The sequence below is a fragment of the Podarcis muralis genome, chromosome 13 (genome assembly GCF_964188315.1).
Source record: "Podarcis muralis chromosome 13, rPodMur119.hap1.1, whole genome shotgun sequence".
In the NCBI taxonomy this organism is placed as follows: domain Eukaryota; kingdom Metazoa; phylum Chordata; class Lepidosauria; order Squamata; family Lacertidae; genus Podarcis; species Podarcis muralis.
Genome location: NC_135667.1, coordinates 2935650 through 2962989, shown reverse-complemented (window position 1 = coordinate 2962989; position 27340 = coordinate 2935650). Strand labels below are relative to the sequence as shown.

The 27340-nt window shown below is 46.5% G+C and overlaps 1 protein-coding gene across 1 annotated transcript; it reads right to left on the bottom strand.

The window, feature by feature from the left end:
* Positions 1-375: 375 nt before the first annotated feature.
* On the bottom strand, positions 376-23085 carry LOC114582633 (asialoglycoprotein receptor 1-like). The gene is made up of 9 exons (XM_028703804.2): positions 22943-23085; positions 21647-21742; positions 19327-19449; positions 17656-17751; positions 16604-16675; positions 6633-6725; positions 4152-4300; positions 2709-2815; positions 376-617 (listed from the first exon to the last, which is right to left on the bottom strand). The coding sequence occupies exons 2-9, from the start codon at positions 21678-21680 to the stop codon at positions 473-475; spliced, it is 819 nt and encodes a 272-aa protein (XP_028559637.2). The 5' UTR covers positions 21681-21742; positions 22943-23085; the 3' UTR covers positions 376-472.
* Between the last annotated feature and the right edge of the window lie 4255 nt (positions 23086-27340).

The window sequence follows — 27340 nt, the reverse complement described above, 5'->3', positions numbered from 1 at the left end:
GTTTGTTTCCTTTTTCTTAAAGCCGCTAAGCCGTTAATAGCCGCTAAGCCGTTAAGCCGCTAATAGCCGCTAATAGCCGTGCTTCGCAAGACGAAAAAACCGCAAGACGAAGAGACTCGCGGAACGGATTAATTTCGTCTTGCGAGGCACCACTGTATATCTTACGCTGCTTTTACACTTAAGTGTTTTAAATTTGTTGTTAGCCGCCCGGAGCCCATTTTTTGAACTGGGGAGGGCGGGATATAAATAAAAATCTATTATTATTATTTATAAAAGTCAACGTGGTTTGCCAAAAGGACAAAGCGATAAAATTACCGGTAAAACCGTGAGAAACGGAAACGTTCCGGAAATAGACAATGATGACAAGGTGCCCCCTTTCTTTGCGAAATGGTTCTGTTTATTTGCTGTGGAAGAGGCCGAGCGGCCTGGCAAACCCTGTGGTCTCCATGCTGGCTGCTCTCTTTCCGGCGACTCAGCTGTTCATCTCGCACACCCAGTTGTAGCGGCGGTTACAGTTCTCGTTGCTCCATAGCCCGTCGCGGTAGAGATGGGCGCAGTGGGCTGGGTGGTAGGGCATTTCGACGGAAAAGCTATCCGGTTCCCCGAGCCGCCAGTCTCTGCAACGAGAGCGAGAGCGTGATAGGAATTTTGAGGTCTTAGATATATGGTAACGTTCATAAGCATACCAGCCAAGCACGTACATAGATCAGCACAGGAAGACCGACCTGGAACCATTTTGATTCCCAAACTGAGCAAATGTTTTCTCTGCAAGGTCAAAGTGGGAAACCTTCCATTGTCACTTTTCTCACAAATCCTGTCTTAAGGGCACATTTAAGATATGAATATCAACAACCTCAGATATGCAGATGACACAACCTTGATGGCAGAAAGTGAGGAGGAATTAAAGAACCTTTGAATGAGGGTGAAAGAGGAGAGCGCAAAATATGGTCTGAAGCTCAACATCAAAAAAACAAAGATCATGGCCACAGGTCCCATCACCTCCTGGCAAATAGAAGGGGAAGAAATGGAGGCAGTGAGAGATTTTACTTTCTTGGGCTCCATGATCACTGCAGATGGTGACAGCAGCAACATAATTAAAAGATGCCTGCTTCTTGGGAGAAAAGCAATGACAAACCTAGACAGCATCTTAAAAAGCAGAGACATCACCTTGCCAACAAAGGTCCGCCTAGTTTAAGCTGTGGTTTTCCCAGTAGTGATGTACGGAAGTGAGAGCTGGACCATCAAGAAGGCTGATGGCCGAAGAATGGATGCTTTTGAATTCTGGTGCTGGAGGAGACTCTGGAGAGTCCCATGGACTGCAAGAAGATCAAACCACTCCATTCTGAAGGAAATCAGAGTCGGACATGGCTAAACGACTAAACAACATCTGAGGGGTGGTCTTAGGTTACACCCCTTCTGTGATGTGTTGAATAGTGGGTAGACATGGCAGACGACACAGCGATTTCTCCAAAGCAGCTCTTTATTTTGTAAGCTGGAACAGAAACTGAACAGCAAACAGCTCAGACGGCCTGCTTTTATAGGCAGCCAGCTGTCAACATTGTAGCAACAACAACCCAGGGTTTCCCGCCTAAAATAACTGACGTGGACCTGAGTGAAAACTATCTACAGTATCCCCCTGCTGGCCCAGGGTGAGAACTTCAGTACATAACATGATGTATGTACGATGTTCCTGTGGGTGGTCTTGATCTACAGGGTGGCAATTTCAAAAGTCTTTATAAGGCCTTGCGCACCATTATTCTAGGTTGCTCCTCCCTCCTGCGTGTGGTGAGCGAGGACCCTGTTGCAACAGATCAATAAAGATCAAGCTTACTAGCTGCTTTGCTTTTCAATATTCTCTGTTATCTTCTCCTACCAATAGGGAACCCTCTTAAGGACTCTGTATGGGCTCTTGGATACCCCATAAGGGAAAAGGGCAATTTGTGTTTACAACAATAGGAAGGAAGGGGAAATGGCAGCCCGAGCAAAACTGTCCCGCACCTTGAATGCTCCTGCGAAGGTTCAGATCAGATCAGAGAGCCACATACAACAAAAAATAATATTTGGAATATACTGAACCCCATTAAAGTTAAAGGGACCCCTGACCGTTAGGTCCAGTCGTGGCCAACTCTGGGGTTGTGGCGCTCATCTCGCTTTACTGGCCGAGGGAGCCGGCGTACAGCTTCCGGGTCATGTGGCCAGCATGACTAAGCCGCTTCTGGCGAACCAAAGCAGCACACGGAAACACCATTTACCTTCCCGCCGGAGCGATACCTATTTATCTACTTGCACTTTGACGTGTTTTCGAACTGCTAGGCTGGCAGGAGCAGGGACCGAGCAACGGGAGCTCACCCCGTCATGGGGATTCGAACCTCTGACCTTCTGATCGGCAAGTCCTAGGCTCTGTAGTTTAGACCACAGCGCCACCCGCGTTCCCTGGACCCAATCACGTTTGTTTTTAAAAAGGGCTATCTAAGGTATCGAACGGCTGGAGATGCAATAGGGATAATGCTTCTCTAAAACATATGTTTTTTTCATTGCCCTATATTGAAAGATTTTTGGCGGAAGGTAACTGTAACCATCAACAGGACTGTACGGAACAACCCTGCATTTACAGAGCAGAATATCCTCTTGAATTATATACCCAGCACATGGAACCACACAAAAGGGCAATGCGAGTGGACACCAGGAGGGCAGGGGGTCAAACTCACATTCTGCGGATGGTGTAGCTCGTCCCGTCCACCCACTTCCAGACGCCGCTAGCCATGGTCAAGCCGATCCAGGTGTTCCGGGGCTTTGTGAACTGGGCCACAAATTGCTGTCGAGAGAGAGAGGAAAGAAAAAAAAAAGTGGTGTCACCGGGGGCAGACTGTGGTTTTAGTTGGTGTTATTAATTGCATTTCTTAGGGCTCATCCATAGTTCCTTTCGGGCTTCCCAGAAAAACCCAGTGTGATTTCGTGTTGGATCGGAACAAACGTCCGTTGCATTTTCGACGGTTTGCGGTTTGTCCCAATGCAGCAGTAATAATAATCAACCAATCAATCAATCTTCATTACGGTCCAGAGACCCAACAAATCGTTACAAAGCAATGCACAATTCAGACATGATTTCTTATTTATATCCTGTCCATCTGGCTGAGTTTCCCCAGCCACTCTGGGCAGCCCCCAACAGAAAACACAATAAAATTTCCAACATTAAAAACATCCCTGAACAGGGCTGCCTTCAGATGTCTTCTAAAAGTCAGATACAGTGGTACCTCTAGATGCGAACAGGATCCGTTCCGGAGCCCCGTTCGCATCTAGAAGCAAATGTAACCCGTGTCTGTGCGTGTCATGTTTCAGCGCTTCTGCGCATATGCGTGACATCATTTTGAGCGTCTGCACATGTGGCGAAACCCGGAAGTAACGCGCTCCGTTACTTCCGGGTTGCCGTGAAGTGCAACTCGAACGCGCCCATCTCGAAGCACATTCAACCTGAGGTATGACTGTAGTTGTTTATTTCCTTGACATCTGGTGGGAGGGCGTTCCACAGGGCGGGCGCCACCACTAAGAAGGCCCTGTGCCTGGTTCCCTGTCACCTCGCTTCTCGCAGGAAGGGAACCGCCAGAAGGCCCTCGGAGCTGGACCTCAGTGTCCGAGCTGGAGAATGGGGGTGGAGACGCTCCTTCAGGTCTACATTGGCTCCCAGGACGTTTCCGAGCACAATTCAAAGTGTTGGTGCTGACCTTGAAAGCCCTAAATGGCCTCAAAGGCCCAGTAGACCTGAAGGAGCGTCTCCACCCCCATCGTTCTACCTGGACACTGAGGTCCAGCTCCAAGGGCCTCCCACCAGATGTCAAAGAGAGAAAAAATTACCATGATTTTTAGAAGATATCTGAAGCCAGCCCTGTTTAGGAAAGCTTTTAATGTTTGATGTATTACAATATTTTAATATTTTTTGGGAAGCCGCCATTTAAGGCTTTCAAGGTCAGCACCAACACTTTGAATTGTGCTCGGAAACGTCCTGGGAGCCAATGTAGGTCTTTCAAGACCAGTGTTATGTGGTCCCGGCGGCCGCTCCCAGTCACCAGTCTGGCTGCCGCATTCTGGATTACTTGTAGTTTCTGGGTCACCTTCAAAGGTGTTTCTCCCGCCTAGAGTTCGGGCCAACTTACCTGCTCCAAGTAGCTGGTGATGATGACCAGGTGGGCGTCTTTATCTTCGCAGTCCAGCTTGGCTTCGTCCCAAGACTTGTCCGTTTTGGAGAGCCAGTAGCAGCTGCGACTAAACGGGAGCCAACCTTTGAGGCAGCAGTGGCTTCCCACTTTTTTTTGGGGGGGGGGGTAAAGAATGACAGAGAGGTCAAACTCTGATCCACACTGCCTTACGAAAAAGAGTTGGCTGGTGAACATCGCTTTGAGGTGGTTCCCTCTGTGGGATAGCTGGTAAAAGCTTCACAGAACCATAGAATTGTGGTTCTCATACTTAATCCGTTCTGGAAATCTGTTCCAAAACCAAAGCATTCCAAAACCAAAGTGCCCTTTCCCATAGAAAGTAACGCAAAACGGATTAATCCGTTCCAGACTTTTAAAAACAACCCTTTAAAAACAGCAACTGAATATGAATTTTACTATCGAACGAAACCATCCATAACGATGAAACAAAAGCTTTCATCCATAAAATGAAAGCAGTAATCAATGTACTGTACTATAAAATAAACGGGACAGTATTGTAGATGATAAAAATTAAAAATTTTATTTTTTCCTTAGCTGCACTGATGATAGTCATTGTTTGGATGGGGGGCTTTTATCCATTTCCGCAGTCACACAATCAATCAATCAATCAATCAATCAATTGGGAGCTGAACCGGGTTCCACACAGTCACAAAAACAAATGAACCGAAAAAGCCTCAAAAATGAAAACGCCAAATAAATATCAAAAACAAAAGCGCCAAATACAGCGGTACCTTGGTTCTCAAAGTCTGTTTGACTTCTGAAATGTTCAAAAACCAAGGCGCAGCTTCTGATTGGTGCAGGCGCCCCGGAAACAATAGCCGACAGCTGTGTAGGACATTCGGCTTCTGAGAAACATTTGAAAACCGCAACACTTACTTCCGGGTTTTCTGTGTTTGGGAACCAAGGTACCACTGTAGTTGGAAGGGACCCCAAAGCTCATCTAGTCCAACCCCCCTGGAATGTAAGAATCTCAGCTGAAGCTTTCCTGACAGATGGCCACCCAACCTCTGCTTAAAATGACCACCAAGGAAAGAGAGGGAGACCGTTCTGCTTTCAAACAGCTCTTCATGTAAGGAAATCCTTCCCGATGTTTAGTCGGAATCTCCTTTCTTGTCACTTGAAGCCACGGTTTCGAGTCCTGCCCTCCGGAGCAGGAGAAAACAAGCTCACTCCACGGGGAGACCTTGAGATATTTGAAGATGGTTCTCATATCTCCTATCAGTCTCCTCTTTTTCAGGCTAAACATCCCCAGCTCCCTCAACCGTTCCTCATAGGGCTTGTTTTCCAAACCCTTGGTCACCTTGGTTGCCCTACTCTACACACCTTCCAGCTTGTCCATCTCCTCTTTAAAATGGGGTGCCCAGAACCCAAATGGAGAACGAGGTCATTTGGAGTATTTGAAAGACAGGTTCCCCAATACGTGCTCTAATCCGCTGAAGAAGCCACTTCCCATTATTATTATTATTATTATTATTATTATTATTATTATTATTTCGTACCGCCCTTCATCCAAGGATCACAGGGCAATTTGCAAGATAAAAACACCGAAATGCACACTTGATGACTTGGAGACGCTGAGAATAATAATATAATAATAATAATAATTCATTATTTATACCCCGCCCATCTGGCTGAGTTTCTCCAGCCACTCTGGGCGCTCCTAATCAAGTGTTAAAAACAGTACAGCGTTAAATATTTAAAACTTCCCTGAACAGGGCTGCTTTCAGGTGTCTTTGAAAGATAGGATAGCTACTTATTTCCTTTACATCTAAAGGGAGAGTGTTCCACAGGGTGGGCGCCACCACAGAGAAGGCCCTGTGCCTGGTTCCCTGTAACTTGGCTTCTCGCAGAGAGGGAACTGGCAGAAGGCCCTCGGAGCTGGACCTCAGTGTCTGGGCTGGACGATGGGGGTGGAGACGCTCCTTCAGGTCTACTGGGCCTTTGAGGCCATTTCGGACTTTAAAGGTCAGCACCAACACTTTGAATTGTGCTCGGAAACGTACTGGGAGCCAATGAAGGTCTTTCAAGACCGGTGTTATGTGGTCCTGGCGTCCGCATTCTGGATTAGTTGCAGTTTCCGGGTCACCTTCAAAGGTAGCCCCACGTCGAGCGCATGGCAGTAGTCCAAGCGGGAGATAACCAGAGCATGCACCACTCTGGCAAGACAGTCTGCAGGCAGGGAGGGTCTCATCCTGCGTACCAGATGGAGCTGGTAGACAGCTGCCCTGGACACAGAACTGACCTGCGCCTCCATGGACAGCGGTGAGTCCAGAATGACTCCCAGGCTGCGCACCTGGTCCTTCGGGGACACAGTTACCCCATTCAGGACCAGGGAATTATTGCATGATCCCCCTTTCCACAGTTATGCACCCCCCTTTTCCAGACAGACGCTTGAGCGCTGCTCCCCGATTAATTCCTGACCTGTCTTGTTGCTTTTAATGCTCTCCACTTCGCAATTCTGGGTCCGCACGCTGGTCCGCAGTTTAGAGATCTGCTCCTGGAACTGGGTCTTCACTGGATCAGGCCAAAGGGAAATGAGGGTCATTCAGTATGATTCTTCTTGAGCCCCCCCCCCAAACAAATCTTCAAGGACTGACCATTTTCTAAGCAAAGGGCTTTTAAATGGGGTATGCTGCTTTTGTTACCTGCATTTTAAAGATTTGTTTTCTCACATGGTTTTAATTTTGCTATGGCCTAATTGCTTTTTAACATAGCTGTCATCTTTCCCCTTTTCTTGCGAGGAATCCTATTCGGAATAAGGGAATTTCCCTTAAAAAAAGGAAAACGTTGGCAGCTATGCTTTTTAACCATTATCTCTTATGTGTTTTTAGATTTTTGTATTGTAGCAGGAACCCCCCCACCCCAATCATTCTGCTTGTACAAACTTCATACACACACACACTCACACACTACATACGCCACATTTCTGTTATAAATTCATAGAAAATCAACCATACATTGGATTTGCACTGTTCCATTTTTATTTTACTCCATATGACAAGAACTAAGAAAAGGGGAGGGGGGTTTGACCCTGGTCAGCCAAAATCCCTTCACTGTCTCAGCACATCTGCAGGAGCCCTGCCCAGATGATCCCAGACAGAAGACAATCAAAATCACAAAGAACTTGCATATGGGAGTGGATTCAGCATGGACTGAAACAAAGGACAATGATCAGATCTTCCCTCTGGGGGCAGGAAGCTGCAAACTCCCCTTTGTCTCCTGGAAGTGACTCGAGGGGTAGGGGGGAAGGGAGGAACCAGCCAGGTGACAAGACACTCAGGTTACCACCAACTCCTCCCTCACCCCCTCCTGTCTGTAATGTATGCATGATGTTACCACCACAACTCCTCCCTCAACCCCTCCTGTCTGTAATGTATGCATGATGTTTCTGGGGGTGGGCTTGATCTAGAGGAGGGGAATTTCAAAAGTTTTTATAAGACCTGGCACACCATTTTTCTGGGTCTTTCCTCTCTCCTGCAAGTGAGGGGAACACCCTGATGCATCAGTTCAATAAAGGCCAAGCCTACAGGCTGCTGTTTTGCTCCAAGTTATCCTGGTTGGTGTCTTTGTTTTGTCCAAGGGAGCCCTCGGATTTTTCCTGTAACAGTTGGCGACCATTCTCAGGGACACTTGGTTCTCCTGCAAAGGTGAGAGGGGAGATAGAGGGGATCAGGCGCCACTGGGCAACCTTAGCCCAGGGATCCTTCTTCCTCTCCCTGCCTCCTCTTTGCGGGCGGTAATCAATCGTCACCAAAAGCCCAACCAGGGGAAGCAAAGGCAAGGTCAAAGCCGGCTAAGGGGAAAGGATCCCGGGATCCACGGGGGACATCTTCGAACGTGAGTATGGTTTTGAAGTAAAACACTTTGGGAGGGGGGTGGAAAGTAACGTCCCCACGACAGCCAGACTTTCCTTCTTTCGTTTCTGGCGCAGCCCCTCGGAGTTGGCCGGGTGCGCTTTAACTTTGCCCTTTTCTCACCCGATTCTCCCCTTCGGAGGGTGGCCAGGGAGATCGTGGAACTTTACTGTCTGGCGCTTACCTCTCGGAGTCGTCTGGGTACGCCAAAGCCTTTCTCTTCTCTCCCCTCAATTTCTTACGCGGAGTGCAGCCGGGGAAATTGTGGAACTTTACTGTTTTCCGGCGCTACCCCTCGGAGTCGTCCGGGTACGCCTTAATCTACCTATCCCTTTTCTCCCCCGTTTTCCGTCTTGGAATTGAGTCCGGGAAAGCGTGGCTCTTTTACTGTTTCTCTGATGTCTTCCCTCAGAGTCGTCCGGTGGCATCTTTTCAAAAGTATTTTAACACAAGGTCATTTGCTTCCTTTCAAACCTTGGTTGTTTTCTTGGACCCCGATCTGGCACTGCATTGCGCAGGCGTTCAGTAGGGGATTCCGAACTTAGTCTCAAAGGCTAGGCAGGAGGCTGTTGTGGGTGGTAGAGGGGGTTTAGTCTTGTAAACAGCGCTGAGGTAAAGGAATTCCGGGCAGAGAGACCCGTGGTTTAGGTTTCCGGGCAGAGACCCGTGGTTTAGGTTTCCGGGCAGAGACCCGTGGTTTAGGTTTCCGGGCAGAGACCCGTGGTTAAGGTTTCCGGGCAGAGACCCGTGGTTTAGGTTTCCGTTCAGGCTTGACGTTTTCAGCAAATAATTTGTGGTCAAGAAATAAGTAGGGATTGTGTTAAGTCAAGGATACTCCAAATACTGAAAGAATCTTTCTTCTACCCCCTTTCTTCCCATTGTCCTCCTCCCTTGTGTGTGTGTTTCCACTCTTTCTGTCTATAGTGTACTTCGTTAACGGGAAAAAAGCCCAATAATAACATATGAGAGAATGGGAGCTCACTAAAACACCCTAGCTGGACTCCTCCTGGCAACAAGGCTTCCATGAAGCCTTTTTGCCCCAGAGAGGATTCTAATATGCCCCTCCAGCTTGTCATCTCCAATTGGGAAAAAATAAAATAAAGGGGCAAAATGGTCTTTCAAGTACAAAGTATGAGACCGTTGTAACTTTTAGTGGTTGGCTAAGCTCACCACCTGGAACCCAGGGCACAGCAGCCACCTCAGGGATCCTTCAACAAAATCAGGGTGTGAACCCATAGGGAGAGCTGAAAACATCAAATTTGTGTTGTTAAACTATGACCTAAAGCTAGAACTTAATGGTGCTCAGAAGGCAGTAGATATAATAACAGCCCAGCCTGAGAGCCCACGCATTAGAGATTTTTGTTATTAAAATAATAATAATAAATGAATAAGAGATGTACTTAAGGATTTAGAAATATTCTAAGGGTTTGTATTTACATATGAAGTGTGCAAATGTTTGTTATTTGAGAAAAGCTCTAAAAAAAGAGTTTTCCTCCCAAGTGGTAAAATCCTGTATACATGCTACCTGTGTTCTGAAAGGAGGATTACCTCCCCTCCTTCCACTAGTTTAAAAGAGGAGGGTGATTTTAAGTCTAGTGGTAAATGATGTTTTGTTGTAACTTTTGAGTTTGTGAGTCTACATCCGTGTTCCAGTCTTTTGTTCCAGTATTTTGAAATGTGCTGTGAAAAAAAAACCTAATGTTTCTGCTGCAAAAGCCTAGTTGAGCCAACTGCTCTCTCAAGCTAAAATGCAGTGTATGTATTTCATTAAGTATATGCCTATGAAAGTATGGTGTTTTTTTCTAAGAAAACTTATTAAATGTAGAGGCTTCCATGGCCAGCAAAATTCTATGAGTCCAGTCCAAATATCAGTCTCTATAAGACTTCCTGGCTTCTTTTCTTAGAAAATGCCCCCCTTGTTTCATTCTGTCTCTTTCGGGGTTTTTCTCCCTTCTTACTTCTGTACCAGGTAAATTTACTCCCGAGTAAGCTTCCTTTAAAGGAAACTGCAAAGAGGGGGGAGCAATCTTTCCTAAGGTACCCTGCATCTCACTTTCCTATGTGTAGTTATTGAAAAAAATAATAATAATCAAAATTAGGCTAACTATTCCTCTGCAAGTTCAGGAAAATTGTTCACTTTTGTATTCCTTTAAAAACAAATCTATGGCTGTTTTAATTATTTGTGAGTGGTTATATCAATTGAATTAACTTTGCTTTATAAGAGATCCTCTCCCTATCTTAGAAAAAATGTTCACTTCAATCTTCCTTTAAAGATAATTTCTCTAAGAACTTGCATTCTTTAGTCTAAGGAAGCAAACTCACTCAAACTATCTCAAGATCTGCTAAAAGGGTTCTGTGTAAAGTTGGGTACTTTTATTTTCCTCTTCCTTAGTACATGATAGGAGCATTGATTGTGCTCTCTTCCCCAGTAGTGCCTGTTTACATAAGTATGTGTGTGTCTCTTAGGTAGTACAAATCTTGCTGTGAAATCTTCCTGTGAACCCTATATTTCGGAGGGTTGGACTAGATGACCCCAGGGTCCCTTTCAACTCTCCCAATTTGTGGCTGTGTGGAAGGCCATGTGTCTGCAAGCATTGGAGGGTAATTCTTAAATTCTGGTGAGGTGATGAGTTGAAATTCAGCCGAGCTTTGCTCTTTGGTTTTAAAAGGTGAGAGGTGAAAGCCATGATTTTTTGAAGTAGAACTGGTGATAGCAGGCATTTGAGTGATTACAGTATTTATCATTTTGCCTACTATTAAAAAAAAATCAAACTTAAAAGTCTATTCAAAGTTTAAGCACATAAAAATTCATATAGTCAAGTAGAATGAGCCTTAACCATCCATCCTGTAAATAAAGGACAGAAAAAATTGTCTGCAAATGGTGAGGCTGAAATGACTGAGAATATTTAAAATAATAATAACAATAATAATAATAATATCCTATGAATTCTGATTCTCTGGCCATTTCCCCCATATATAAGGGCGTGGCATTGTTCCATGAATAGCCAGAGGGATATTAGCCCTTTCCTGTACATAAAGGAAGCAGTCTTTTGCTTGGGCTACAATTGCTAGCTTTGGTGAATACTTGAATTGCTGAGTTTCTCCTTTTGTTTTAAAATCTAACCCTAATTTTAAAATCTACTCCATACCCTTCCCTTCCCTTATTCAAATGGTAATTTAGCCAAAGGATGCAACATTTTCAATAGTATAAAAGGTTTGCTGAGACATGAACTCTGCACATACACAGAGGCTAGATCAGTCAAAAAAAAAGGAGAGACAGAGAGAGAGGAAAGGGGGGAACTGTAGGGTGGAGAGAGGAGGTTTTGAGAGCTTGCCTGCAGGGAGAAACTTATCCAAATTTCCTTATGAAAAAAACTTAGAACCATTGAGGGAAATCACCCTTAATGTGTCTTTGCTCCAGGGGCTACGTAAGACAAAAGGGTTTAAAACAAAACTAGCCCATCAAAAGTCAAGAGCTTTCCAGGTTCCAAATCTTAACATGCCAAAATTCTTTTCACAGGTAAATATCAAAGCATCCCCCCCCCCTCAATGGGATTTAAATCACAGACTTTTTTTGTGTGCATTTTAGGAACAGCATTTCCTGACAGGCTTCTCACATGAAATAATTTTCCCTTCTAACAGGATATGTGAACCCCAATAACAAAGTGTTTGTCCCTTTTTTTCCCCTTTTAACAGGATATGTGAACCCCAATAACAAAGTGTTTGTCCCTTTTTTCCTCCCACAGCAACTTTCTTTCTGATCTGTGAAACAAGTCTGAATCCCTGCTATATTAGTAACTTCCATCTCTTTGTGGCTTTGACACTTTTAAAGTTACAAATAATCTGTTTTCATTTATTTAATCTGTTTTTCCATGATGTCTATGAAGTTAATCGAAGCATAACCAAACATTGTTTGTGAAATGGTACTTGTTTACCTTTGCCTGAGCATCTCTTATTAATTCTGTCATTTTGGCTAGTTCAAGGTACTTGCACAATTTTAAATAGCCATTCATTTTTCTTGGTATTAAGTCATTTCCCAGTATTTTGCTACTAACATTCTAGCCGCTGCTGTCACATCAAGAAACACTCTTTTATTTTCATTGTTACTTCAGATTTCTTAAAATTGTGTGTCTTAGCATTTATTTATTTTTCGTTCCTCATAAGTCATTGTGTGTGTGTGTTTCATTATTATTTTAACCTTGTATCTTTTTTCAGTTCTCTTTCTCTCCAAAGTAAAGGAAAGCAAACGAACTTAGCAGATAATAACAGTAATTATATGGAAATGTGATAATAATATTAAAATGAGTAAAATGCTTAACATGCTAAGATTTTATTATTTGCAGCTGATAACTCAAGGAGATTTTCTTGGGGAGGGGGCTTTTGCCCCTTCTTTTCCTAACTCTTGTCTTTTAAGTCTCCAAAACCCTGCCCCTTACAGGATGTCACTTCTACAGATGTGTTACTACAGACCTATGATGAAAAAGCCACCGGCTGCACCAACAACAGACACCAACAGACACCAAAGGATATAAACTGACGGGGGAGTGGGGCTGACAAAGGGGGGTGGAGTTGAATTGCAAGGACATTTTCTCATTTTTGAACCTTAAAGACTGTGCTCCAGGATTGAGAAGATCACAATTATCTCAAGATATGCAACTGATATTTAATTAGTTTGTTTTGTATTATGTGTTATTACGTAGGAATGTTGAAATGTGTCTGACAGTGTGTTATTTCCACAAAGGGGGGGGGCTATTTGTGTGTGTAATTGTTTTTATGTTTAACGTCTTATTCCTTACACCCCAGTGGAAGATTCTCATACATTTTATGCGTTCTAAAAGGGGGGGCTATTTTGGGGGCTATTTTTCTGTATAATTGTTTTTATGTTTAATGTCTTATTCCTTACAACCCAGTGGAGGATTCTCATACATTTTATGCCTTTTAAGAGACCAGGCTATTATGTAGTCCAATGTTTAGAATTAGATAAATTTATAACCATATTTCGTTGTTCCACCTGGCACTATGCCAACCTTCCCTACCCATTCTTAAAAATGTGCTAAAACTCGCTTTACCAAGGAGAAGCTTCTAAGATACATGAAGGTGGATATGCTTTGGTTTAGCAGGAATGATCCCTTATAGAGTTAAATTGACTTATTTGGACAAATGCCCTTTAAGAATGGTTTTGTTTTAACAAATTGGTTTGAGAAGTTGGGAACCATGGGGCGAGATAAATTCAAATTGGACTCAGTTTGAATTGGGCAAGTGTATCCAGGCTGCAATTAGCTTTTTGGTCCTTAAAGTGCAAGTGAGCAACTTCCCATGACTGCAAGACCAGAGCCTATAATAATAATCCCATAGACTGGCCAAGGCGAAGACATTTCCCTCAGGACGTGCCCAAACCTGTGCCAGCTGTGGTGAGTGCCAGACAACATGGTTAATATGAAAGCCCTAAGTGGATTCACCAGGGATTGCCACTGCTGTGACACCATGCCGGTGTGAGACCATAGAAGAGCTACCTTGACACCTGAGAACACAAAAATGGCGGGGGACAAAGCAAACTGCATTTTTCAGTCATTAGTGGACCTTCCTGCTAAATGTAAAGCATACGCCACTATTGAGAAAATATCTCTTCCAAGGTACTAGAATGCCACAAGTAACTGAGCAACAAAATATTAATTTTGCATGATATCCTATGTCTAACTATGTGCACTGTTACACCATTATATTTCTATGCAAATATCCTTAAGAAGCATGACATCCAAGTCCCTTTCACGTTCACATGGACACACGGAGAATAGCAGGTTAATATTTACCACCTTAAATTGTGCGGAGAAAAGGATTGCAAAGTAGCCACCTTTGCAATCTTATCTCCGAAGGGGGGAACTGTAGCAGGAACCCCCCCACCCCAATCATTCTGCTTGTACAAACTTCACACACACACACACACACTCACACACTACATACGCCACATTTCTGTTATAAATTCATAGAAAATCAACCATACATTGGATTTGCACTGTTCCATTTTTATTTTACTCCATATGACAAGAACTAAGAAAAGGGGAGGGGGGTTTGACCCTGGTCAGCCAAAATCCCTTCACTGTCTCAGCACATCTGCAGGAGCCCTGCCCAGATGATCCCAGACAGAAGACAATCAAAATCACAAAGAACTTGCATATGGGAGTGGATTCAGCATGGACTGAAACAAAGGACAATGATCAGATCTTCCCTCTGGGGGCAGGAAGCTGCAAACTCCCCTTTGTCTCCTGGAAGTGACTCGAGGGGTAGGGGGGAAGGGAGGAACCAGCCAGGTGACAAGACACTCAGGTTACCACCAACTCCTCCCTCACCCCCTCCTGTCTGTAATGTATGCATGATGTTACCACCACAACTCCTCCCTCAACCCCTCCTGTCTGTAATGTATGCATGATGTTTCTGGGGGTGGGCTTGATCTAGAGGAGGGGAATTTCAAAAGTTTTTATAAGACCTGGCACACCATTTTTCTGGGTCTTTCCTCTCTCCTGCAAGTGAGGGGAACACCCTGATGCATCAGTTCAATAAAGGCCAAGCCTACAGGCTGCTGTTTTGCTCCAAGTTATCCTGGTTGGTGTCTTTGTTTTGTCCAAGGGAGCCCTCGGATTTTTCCTGTAACAGTATTCATATACTTTTTGTAGACAATAACTACCTCGGGCACCAGAAAATGCGGGATATAAAATTAGTAGTAGTAAGGTAAAGGTAAAGGGACCCCTGACCCTTAGGTCCAGTTGTGACTGACTCTGGGGTTGCGGCGCTCATCTCGCTTTACTGGCCGAGGGAGCCGGTGTACAGCTTCTGGGTCATGTGGCCAGCAGGACTAAGCCGCTTCTGGCGAACCAGAGCAGCACATGGAAACACCGTTCACCTTTCCGCCAGAGCGGTACCTATTTATCTACTTGCACTTTGACGTGCTTTTGAACTGCTAGGTTGGCAGGAGCAGGGACCGAGCAACGGGAGCTCACCCCGTCGTGGGGATTCGAACCGCTGACCTTCTGATCGGCAAGTCCTAGGCTCTGTGGTTTAACCCACAGCGACACCCGCGTCCCTAGTAGTAGTAGTATACTGCCCTATATCCGCAGGTCTCAGGGCTTTTTGCAGCATAAGATCACAATATAAAATCAGAAAACGTGTAATCAAATTGAAAACGAAAATAATCCATAATGAATTGAAAAAAATGTTTAAAATTATGTCATCCCCCATAAAAAAACCCAGTCTCCTTTTTGTTGGGAAATAATTCAGACGGAAATTCCCAGGTGTCAAAAAAGGTTATTTATGTATGCCACTACTGCGGCCCTTGTTTTGTTAGTTAGCCCAAAAATGGAAAACGCGAGAGGTCCCAGCCAAAGAAGAATGGGAACTTAAAACTGATGGCATATGCGCAGCTTATGAACCTAACATATAGAATATCTGAAGAAGTGTGCATGCACACGAAAGCTCATACCAATAACTAACTTAGTTGGTCTCTAAGGTGCTACTGGAAGGAATTTTTTTATTTTATTTTATTTTGTTTTGTTTTGAATATAGAATAAGAGAACAAGAAGAACATACGTTTAAAGAAGATTAGAAAATTATTGAATAAATGGGGGGGAACTGTTTACACTTGAAAACATTAGCAGCATTAAGATAAATTCAGCAGTGTAAATACGTTTTGACGGATGTTAATAATGGAATACTGAACGGTTTGGATTTATGGATGTAATAATGGAATACTGAATGGTTTAGTAAAATATGCAGGGATTTATGATATGCAAAATGAGTCATGGAAAGAGAAGAAATCACTGATATTTTAAGGTGGTTTAAATGAGCGTTCTAAATTGTGAAACAGAAAAATTAATAAAAATTATATTAAAAAAGAAAATGAAAACAACCCAATAACACACACACACACACCCAATTTTAAAAGGGCATTGGATATCAATTAACCAAAGGCTTGGTTGAAGAGGAACCTTTTTGCCTGGCGCCTAAAGTTGTATAATGAAGGGGTATCATTATTAGAAAGGGACGCAGGTGGCGCTGTGGGTTAAACCACAGAGCCGGGGACTTGCCGATCAGAAGGTCGGCGGTTCAAATCCCCACGACGGGGTGAGCTCCCGTTGCTCGGTCCCTGCTCCTGCCAACCTAGCAGTTCGAAAGCACGTCAAAGTGCAAGTAGATAAATAGGTACGGCTCTGGCGGGAAGTTAAACGGCATTTCCGTGCGCTGCTCTGGTTCGCCAGAAGCGGCTTAGTCCTGCTGGCCACATGACCCAGAAGCTGTACGCCGGCTCCCTCAGCCAATAAAGAGATGAGCGCTGCAACCCCAGAGTCGGCCACGACTGGACCTAATGGTCAGGGGTCCCTTTACCTTATCATTATTAGAAATAATAATAGCAGCAACAAAATAGTTACTAACCTAAATTAATAACTAAAAAGTACAGCCTGCCCAAATCCAGGTGCAACCAGCACCTCCCCTCACACAGGGGGGGGGACCCACATCTGTCTCACAGCTGCTTCTGCGCGGACGTACCTTCCTTCGCCTCCTCGGTCAGGTTTTGCACCATATGTTCAATCTTCACCAGCTGCTTCAAATCTTCTGCCTCTGGAACCAGCAGAAAGAGGTGAGGTTGGGGAAAATGGTTTGGGATGTTGCAGGAATTTATGTATAGGTTGGGGGGGGGTTGCCCCTCCAGCAGATATCACGCACCTGCAGCCCACTACCAAAACCAGCACAATCGCTTTCGTGGCTTTTGTGATTTGTCCCCGCAAAACATTCTCATCACAGTTTCTTCCTGTCTATTCAAAGGGCCTTTGCTGCACGATACCAAATGTAAGAATTCACTGATCAATGGATCTGTGTACTGGCTCACTGGGAAAACTTCAGAAATTCCTACAGAGATGTGAGCTCAGCTCCTCAGCAGCCCCTCTGCCTGAGGGATCATCCCTGGCCTCCTGATACCTGAGTGCCAGACAGGTAGCCATTCCAGAAATAACAAGCCCAGATGAAGACAAAAGGGTGTGATGAACTTGGCTGGGAAACAGGGAAACATAAATATCTCTTTTGTTACACTTGATGGGTGTTTGGTGGAGGGCAAGGAGAACCATGGGGCAGGGTCCAGGATGCTCAGATTACGGCCACCAGACCTCCCCTTTCATGATGTAACCATGATATAGTTTGGGGGGTGTAACATGGGGATTAGGTAAAGCTAAAGGGACCCCTGACCATTAGGTCTTGCCAATCAGAAGGTTGGCGGTTTGAATCCCCGCAATGACGGGGTGAGCTCCTGTTGCTTGGTCCCTGCTCCTGCCCACCTAGCAGTTCGAAAACACCTCAAAGTGCAAGTAGATAAATAGGTACCACTCTGGCGGGAAGGTAAACGGCGTTTCCGTGCACTGCTCTGGTGCGCCAGAAGCGCCTTAGTCCTGCTGGCCACATGACCCGGAAGCTGTACGCCGGCTCCCTCGGCCAATAAAGCGAGATGAGCGCCGCAACCCCAGTATCGGCCACGACTGGACCTAATGGTCAGGGGTCCCTTGACCTTTACCTTACACTTGGAAAGAAGATCTGCTTCCTGGACTCACCCTTCTTTTTCAGAGCAGTGATCTCCGCTGAGACCGTGCGGTTGACGCTTTTCAAAGTCTCCTCCATCCCTCTCAATTCACCGACAGATTTCCGACCTGGGGGGAGGGACAAAGTTCAAAACTCCCATTCTTCTAGGCACATTTTGCTTTTTAAAAATATTTTTAATTAATTTTTCATTAATAAGAATCCAATAAGTTCTGACAAAGGGTGGTAGAATCATAGAATCATAGAGTTGGAATAGACCCCAAGGGCCATCGAGTCCAACCCCCTGCCAAGCAGGAAACACCATCAGAGCACTCCTGACATATGGTTGTCAAGCCTCTGCTTAAAGACCTCCAAAGACGGAGACTCCACCACACTCCTTGGCAGCAAATTAATTTAATTTAATTAGATTAATTTAATAAACCCACCAATCGAAGGGGCTGAGTGGGTGCAGGTGGGGGGGTGTCAGTCAATCTGAAAGGTAGACTGGTCCTAAATGGTTGCGTTCTTTTTTTAAAAAAATTTATTTTTTATTAAATTTCCCCATATTTCATTTAAATATACATATTCACAACTTATATTCTTTGCTCAAAGTGAGCTTTGACTTCCTTCTGTCTCTCTTTCTGACATCCCTGTAGTCTATAACATATCTTTCGCATTCCCATCATCACTTCTTTATCCTATAATCACCTTAAAAGATCACATTCTTATTTATAAATCAGCATCTTAAATTCACTTTACAAAACATTTCACGTTAATGCTACAAACGTTTTTAAATGAGTGCAATTTTCTTTCAGGTAATGAATAAATTTGATATTTTTCTTTGAGCCGATTCCTAATTCTCCCCGTCAGCTTCACCAACTCTACAAATTCTACCATTTTTATTGTCCAGTCTTCCAATGTAGGTTCTTGCTGCTTCCACCTTCGAGCCAGGAGGATTCTCGCTGCCGTTATGGCATACATAAATAGATTTACATCTTTTTTATAAATTTCTCCATCAATTAGCCCTAATAAGAATGCCTCTGGTTTTTTGCTGAAATTATATTTTAGTATCTTTTTTAATTCATTGTAGATAATATCCCAGAAAGCCTTAACCTTAGCACAGGACCACCACATATGTAGGAAGTTCCCTTCCGTCACCTTACATTTCCAACATAATTTGTCCTGACACCTAAATGGTTGCGTTCTTCTGAGTTCGCCACCCCATAATCGTGGACTCCACACCTGGCTGTCGAACGGGGGGTCCCCCTTTTGGGGGGGTACCCTCTTTGCCAGGGTAACGGGTGGCGCTGTGGGTTAAACCACAGAGCCTAGGACTTGCCGATCAGAAGGTTGGCGGTTCGAATCCCCGTGACGGGGTGAGCTCCCATTGCTCGGTCCCTGCTCCTGCCAACCTAGCAGTTCGAAAGCACATCAAAGTGCAAGTAGATAAATAGGTACCACTCCGGCAGGAAGGTAAATGACGTATCTGTGCGCTGCTCTGGTTTGCCAGAAGCGGCTTAGTCATGCTGGCCACATGACACGGAAGCTGTACGCCGGCTCCCTCGGCCAGTAAAGCTAGATGAGTGTCGCAACCCCAGAGTCGGCCACGACTGGACCTAATGGTCAGGGGTCCCTTTACCTTTACCCCTCTTTGCCACACCCGTACGCGAGGAGCCGGACATCTCATCCGCCAAGCCACTACTCACCCGTTAAGCCAAACACGGCGACGGCAATGGTGAAGACACAGACGAGTCCCAGCAGGATGAACACCAGGCGGTGGCCCGGGCAGACGCGCCGTCCCCAGGAGTTCGAGGGGCGCAGGCCGAATTCTGCAGGGATAAAGAAACCTTTTCAGCCTATTCCTGCCTTCCCACCTTGACCGCTTGCGGTGCTGGAGGAGAGTCTTGAGAGTCCCATGGACTGCAAGAAGATCCAACCTCTCCATTCTGAAGGAAATCAGCCCTGAGTGCTCACTGGAAGGACAGATCCTGAAGCTGAGGCTCCAAGACTTTGGCCACCTCCTGAGAAGAGAAGACTCCCTGGAGAAGACACTGATGCTGGGAAAGATGGAGGGCGCAAGGAGAAGGGGACGACAGAGGACGAGATGGTGGGACAGTGTTCTCAAAGGGACCAGCATGAGTTTGACCAAACTGCGGGAGGCAGTGGAAGACAGGAGTGCCTGGCGTGCTCTGGTCCAGGGGGTCACGAAGAGGCGGACACGACTAAACACAAACAAAGAACATAGGTTGGCAAACTAAGTCCCGGGGGCCAGATCCGGCCCAATCGCCTTCTAAATCTGGCATGTGGATGGTCCGGGAACCAGTCTGTTTTTACATGAGTAGAATGTGTCCTTTTATTTAAAATGCATCTCTGGGTTATTTGTGGGGCATAGGAATTCGTTCATTTCCCCCGCAAAAAAATATAGTCCAGCCTCCCACAAGGTCTGAGGGACGGTGGACCGGCCCCCTGCTGGAAAAGTTTGCTGACCCCTATCCAAGTATTTCAGAGCTTGATGGGACCCCCACTGGTCATCTAGCCGAACCCCAGGCATGCAGGAATTACAGCGGAAGAATCCCTGACAGATAGCCATCCGACCCCTGGGCTAATCTACACCGGTCAGTTAAAACATGAAAAATGTGTTATAGGCAACGCTCTTGCTTTTGGACAGCGTTTATCTCAGCAGCGAAAAGAGCCGTCGCCTGGCCCTAAAGGGTTAACTTTTGGTGAATCGCCAATGTGTTGAGGAGCCTGTCATTGGAACTGTAAATGACAGGCTCCTCCATGTGCCAGCAGAGGGCGCTATAGAGCAGCGATGTCGACGGGAAATTGCATTGAGAGCCACAATACTGTTTTTTAAAGCATTTTTTCCAGATCGGTGTAGATCCAGCCTCAGTCTAAAGTCCTACGCAGAAGGAGATTCCTGCATCTTTGTCAACAAAGCTTGGAAGAGGGGATCTTTATTCCAGTACCGAAATGAAATCTTCAGTTGTTTTTGAATGTCGGTGTTGTTTTTATAGACGGAATTGGTTTATAGATGGAACTGTTTTTCTTTTTTATATACAGTGGTACCTCGGGTTAAGTACTTAATTCGTTCTGGAGGTGTGTTCTTAACCTGAAACCGTTCTTAACCTGATGCACCACTTTAGCTAATGGGACTTGCCGATCAGAAGGTCGGCGGTTCAAATCCCCGCGACGGGGTGAGCTCCCATTGCTCAGTCCCTGCTCCTGCCAACCTAGCAGTTCGAAAGCATGTCAAAGTGCAAGTAGATAAATAGGTACCGCTCCAGCGGGAAGGGAAACGGCATTTCCGTGCGCTGCTGTGGTTCGCCAGAAACGGCTTAGTCCTGCTGGCCACATGACCCCGAAGCTGTACGTCGGCTCCCTCGGCCAGTAAAGTGAGATGCCGCAACCCTAGAGTCGTCCACAACTGGACCTAATGGTCAGGGATCCTTTACCTCGGGTTAAGAACTTAATTCGTTCCGGAGCTCCGTTCTTAACCTGAAACTGTTCTGAACCTGAAGCACCACTTTAGTTAATGTGGCCTCCCGCTGCCGCCGGAGCACGATTTCTGTTCTCATCCTGAAGCAAAGTTCTTAACCCGAGGTAATATTTCTGGGTTAGCAGAGTCTGTAACCTGAAGCGTATGTTACCTGAAGCATATGTAACCTGAGGTACCACTATATTAACCTGATACACACACACACACACACACACACACACACATATATATATATGCGCTATTTTTGCACTTGTTTTGGGTTTGCATCCACTTTCTAAACTCCTGGGTAGTATGTTTTCCTGGTTAAGAATATTTTTCGCAGGCGCCGATCAAGTTCCCACCTGATATCAAGAGGCAGGGAGTTCCACAGGTGCCGCCACATAAAAAAAAGATTGATTTCTTACAGAAGTGGAATGGGTTTTTATGTGGCACCATCGCTTGGGCACATATGGGGTAAGAAATATGGTGAAATAAACAAGATGAGTGTTTGAGAAAGAGAGAGAAACAGGATGGACAGAGAAACGTACCTCCGCTGCTCCGATCCTCATCCTTGTCCTCCATATTTGGGGATCTAGTGTCTTGGTGACGCTTGATCACTCTAGGTCAGAGACGGCATGAGCAACCTGGAACCAGAAGGATGGGATTTTGAAGGCAAAAATCTTGTCCCCTGCGACATAAATCTTGGCTACATCCATGCTTTCAAAGTAAAAGTAGTGGATTTCTCTGAGTTTATGGTAACAAACCAACCACCCTCAAAGTCAATAGATCCCACAAGTCCAGCTCCCTCCCGGTTGATTTAGGCCAGATATTGGCAGAGCAAAGTCCAAGACGCCGCCCTCAAATTGGGAAATTCCTCGTCATCAGACACACAGGTTTAAAATACGCAGATTAATAAACACACCCTCAATCATTAACACAGGCTCTCTCTAAAAACGTACGAAATAAAACAGGCACCGGGCTTTGGGTGGCGGTTTAACGCCCCAAAAGGAAAAGCAGGGTGTTAATTGCAGCAGCCTTCAGATTAAATGTACGGCATTTTACTGAAATTACTTTCCAAATAGGCTGCGATTCCAAAGAGTTCGCAACCACAATCCATTTTAATTTTTTGCATTATTTCAGCCGGAAAAACCCTGGGGTCTCAGTTTGACACAAATTTTGGCTTCCGTACATTAAACTGGAGCTAAGATTTACATGAAAACATTGGCTACTGATGACCACAATTGTTTGATTTCGACACACTGGAATTTCCAAATGGGGGGGGGGGGGACTGATTTAATGCCGAACCCTAGAATTGGTGACGACACCTCAAAATTTAACGCCCAAAATACTGCTCTAAAGAGAAAACAAAACTTAGCTACAGAATATTTCCAGGGGGAACGGACACACAAAACAGACTGCAATCTGAGTGCTCCTGTTTGATTTTCCAGTATGGCCAAATGGATTGGTTTCAGACCCAGATATTTTTCACCCTGCTACGAGTCGTCTGGAGAACGTAAGAGCATGAGAAGAGCTCTGCAGAATCAAGCCCGTGACCCATCGAGTCCAGCATCAATTTCTCACATTGGCCAACCAGATAACCATCGTAAGAAACCCGCGATCAGGATTCGAACACAAGACCCGCTCTCCCCTCTTGTCGTTGGATTCGGAAGCCTTGGAGGCAGGGCGCAGGCATTCTGCCTAGTAGCCACCAATAGCCCTCTCCATTAATTCTCTTTTAAAGCCGTCACTGCCTCCAGTGGCAAGGAGTTCCGCAGTCCAACTCTGCGCTGAATCTGCAACGTTCAGCTTCCTCGAATGCCCATGCATATAAATGTTATACAGACCTCTTCTCACGTCCCCTTTCGCTCGCCTTTTTCTCCAAACTCCGAAGTCCCAAACGCTGCGACTTTTCCTTACTCGGAGGTCGCTCCTCAGCTCCCCCAACACTTCCCTTTCAGCAAAAACCCACAAGCAGAGATAAAATTCGCGAGCCGGACGCACGTGGGGGGGAAACACAACAATCCGTTTTTCCTGACTGCGTCCAGATTTTTTGAACCAATCAATGTTTCTCCGGCAAATGGATCGTTATCTCCTCAAAAGGACTGACAGGCAGCCCTTGGGATTGGCTCCCAAAGGGAGTTGAAGCGTTGAGTCGAAAGGGACCCAGGGGTCATCTAGTCCAACCCCGTGCTGCTGCAGGATTTTCCCCAGACAGACACGGGTTCAACGAGGAAGGTCCAATTTATTTACCGCACAGTGCTCCAGTGAGATACGTCTGAAAAGGCTGGAAGCCTCGATTAGCCGCTGGGGGCTGCTTTTATAGTGAAAGACTATAAAACCTCCTACAGGGTTATTTCAGAAATGAGGAACCTCTATCAGGCAGGCAAAAATTTAAAAAGTGGAACTATATTCATGCAGGCAAGAGAAACAGAACTTTTTTAGCTTCCCTTCCTGTCCTGTGTGCCCCAAACTGCGAGCACGTGAAGATTTCTCGTTGAAACTGCTGATCTGTGCAAGTTTAAAAACAGACACTACAGTGGTACGTCGGTTTACGAACTTAATCCATTCCGGATGTCCCTTCTTAAACTGAAACCGTTCTTAAACTGAGGCGCGCTTTCCCTAATGAGGTGCCCTTCCAAAGTTCGGGTTCCGTTCTTAGACCGAGGAAAAGTTCACAAACCGGGACACTGTTTTCGGAGCTCGTAAACTGAATCGTTCGTAAACCGGACTGTTCTTAAAACCGAGGTGCCACTGTAGTTAGCTCACCCTGCCTGACAGACGCGTGTCAGGCTTCTTGCCATAGTTGGCTTATTATACAGTGGTAAGGTAAAGGTAAAGGTACCCCTGCCCGTACGGGCCAGTCTTGCCAGACTCTAGGGTTGTGCGCTCATCTCACTCTATAGGCCGGGAGCCAGCGCTGTCCGCAGACACTTCCGGGTCACGTGGCCAGCGTGACAAAGCTGCATCTGGCGAGCCAGAGCAGCACACGGAACGCCGTTTACCTTCCCGCTGGTAAGCGGTCCCTATTTATCTACTTGCACCCAGGGGTGCTTTCGAACTGCTAGGTTGGCAGGCGCTGGGACCGAGCGATGGGAGCACACCCCGCCGCGGGGATTTGAACCACCGATCTTTCAATCGGCAAGTCCTAGGTGCTGAGGCTTTAACCCACAGTGCCACCCGCGTCCCCTATTATACAGTGGTACCTCAGGTTAAACCACAGAGCCTAGGACTTGCCGATCAGAAGGTCGGCGGTTCGAATCCCCGCAATGATGGGGTGAGCTCCCATTGCTCAGTCCCAGCTCCTGCCCACCTAGCAGTTTGAAAGCACGTCAAAGTGCAAGTAGATAATTAGGTACTGCTCTGGCAGGAAGGTAAACGGCGTTTCCGTGCGCTGCTCTGGTTCGCCAGAAGCGGCTTAGTCATGCTGGCCACATGACCTGTGGTACGCCGGCTCCCTCGGCCAGTAAAGCGAGATGAGTGACTGGACCTAATGGTCAGGGCTCCCTTTACCTTTACCTTTACCTCGGGTTAAGTACTTAATTCGTTCCAGAGGTCCATTCTTAACCTGAAACTGTTCTTAACCTGAAGCACCACTTTAGCTAATGGGGCCTCCTGCTGCTGTCGCGCCGCCAGAGCACGATTTCTGTTCTCATCCTGAAGCAAAGTTCTTAACCCAAGGTACTGTTTCTGGGTGAGCGGAGTCTGTAACCTGAAGCGTATATAACCTGAAGCGTCTGTAACCCGAGGTACCACTGTAACACAAACATCCTGTCTCCGTCACTTCCCACTCTGTGGAGTCAAAACATATGGGAAAGACAACAATCCCATGACTGCAATCACGGAGCAGGAATTCTAACAATCTCTGCCCTCTCCTGCTTGCATGCAAGTTCGAGTTGGGAGCCTGCTCCGATAGGCAGCATGAAGCCGCCCTTCACAGCTTAGTTTCTGGGGTCAGGGAAGGTGGAGGCAGCCCGGAAACTGCATCTGAGAGCCCCTGCACCACCGTCATATGGGGACGTCTGAGCAGCTCCTGAAGCCAGCAAGACCCAACTGCTCCGGGCTGCTGAGACTGCCGCTGCTGCGTTTCCTGGGGACATTAGATGAAATCCGGGGACATTCCCGGGATGGAATTTGTCCAGGGACTTATTCGCAAATCCGGGGACTGTCCCTGGGAAACGGGGACATCTGGTAACCCTAGGGTAGAGGATCTACAGGCCAGAGGGGTGGTAATAATAATAATAATAATAATAATAATAATAATAATAATAATAATAATTTATTTGTACCCCGCCCATCTGGCTGGGTTTCCCCAGCCACTCTGGGCGGCTTCCAACAAAGGTTGAAAATACATTAAAATACCTTCTTTACCTGTTTTTTCTGTCTCTCTATGGGTCCGTTTGCTGTCGCCCTTCCCCACGGAGACTTTCGCTATGGACTCCTCGCCCCCAATCTTTGAACTGTCAACATCGCTCATCTGCCATGCCCAAATTTAGAACTTTCCGGCTGCCGGGAAGGGGAAAATCCTTTCGCTGGCTCCAACCCAGCCAGCCTTGGACCCTGAGCCAACTTAAACATGGTTAATAATGTTCTAACAACAAATATAGCCTGTATTGTTTCACAGTTCTTGAATAAAGAACATATGGTGGCGATACAGCTAATAAAATAAATCAATATTGTACGAACAAAATTAGAGAAGGGAGTCAATCAATATTACTGAGGCAAACGAGCTTTTCATTAGCCCCAATCCTGCAATAATAGAAGCTCAAAGCGTAGCAACAAACCAAGACAATATAGTCAATTGGTATAGAACAGGGGTAGGCAACCTAAGACCCGGGGGCCGGATCCAGCCCAATCGCCCTCTAAATCCGGCCTGCGGACGGTCTGGGAATCAGCGTGTTTTTACATGAGTAGAATGTGTCCTTTTATTTAAAATGCATCTCTGGGTTATTTGTGGGGCACAGGAATTCGTTCATTATTATTTTTTCAAAATATAGTGGCCCCCCACAAGGTATGAGGGATGGTGGACTGGCCCCCTCTGCCCTTGTAATAAAAATTTAAGGTCTTATATATAAAACAAATGTTCATAAATGGACCAATGTCTGGAGCAGCACAGGAAGACCGCCCTGAAACCATTTTGACTCCCAAACCGACCAAATGTTTTCTCTGCAAGGTGGGAGGGGGTGAGGGGACCTTCCCATTGTCTCAGGAATTGGGAAATCGCCATCTCAAAGGAATGGGCAGACTACCAGGAAAGGCAATCACATAAGGCATTATCAGATAACCTGCCAGACAGGAGATAAACAATGCACTCAGATTTCTGTTGTAGACCGCCTTTTCTGTGATGTAGGTACAGTGGTACCCCGCAAGACGAACGCCTCGCGAGACGAAAAACTCGCAAAACGAAAGGTTTTTTCGTTTTCGAGTTGCCTCGCAAGACGAATTTCCCTATGGGCTTGCTTCGCAAAACGAAGCTTGCCCAGGGGACAGCGGGTCTTCTCTTTTGAAGCAAGGGGCGGCGGGGAGAAGCGATCTTCTCCCCGCAGCCCCAGGTCCGGGGACAGCGGGAAGCGCTTCCCGCTGCCCCCGGACCTCTTTTGAAGCAAGGGGCTGCGGGGAGATCACTTCTCCCCACCGCCCCTTGCTTCAAAAGAGGTCCGGGGACAGCGGGAAGCGCTTCGCGCTGCCCCCGGACCTCTTTTGAAGCAAGGGTTTGCGGGGAAAAGCGATCTCCCCGCAGCCCCTTGCTTCAAAAGAGGTCCGGGGGCAGCGGGAAGCGCAGCGCTTCTTCCCCGCTGCCCCCGGACCTCTTTTGAAGCAAGGGGCTGCGGGGAGATCGCTTCTCCCCACCGCCCCTTGCTTCAAAAGAGGTCCGGGGACAGCGGGAAGCACTTCCCGCTGCCCCCGGACCTCTTTTGAAGCAAGGGGCTGCGGGGAGATCGCTTCTCCCGGTGGTCCGAAGCCGGGCGGGGGGGAGGGAACACCTGCCCCAGCCGCCCCGCTTCGGAACGCTGCCCCGAAGCGGGGCGGGGGGGGCGGGAACACCTGCCCCAGCCGCCCCGCTTCGGAACGCTGCCCCGAAGCGGGGCGGGGGGGCGGGAACACCTGCCCCAGCCGCCCCGCTTCGGAACGCTGCCCCGAAGCGGGGCGGGGGGGCGGGAACACCTGCCCCAGCCGCCCCGCTTCGGAACGCTGCTCCGAAGCGGGGCGGGGGGGCGGGAACCTCTCCCCCCGCCGCCGGGCAT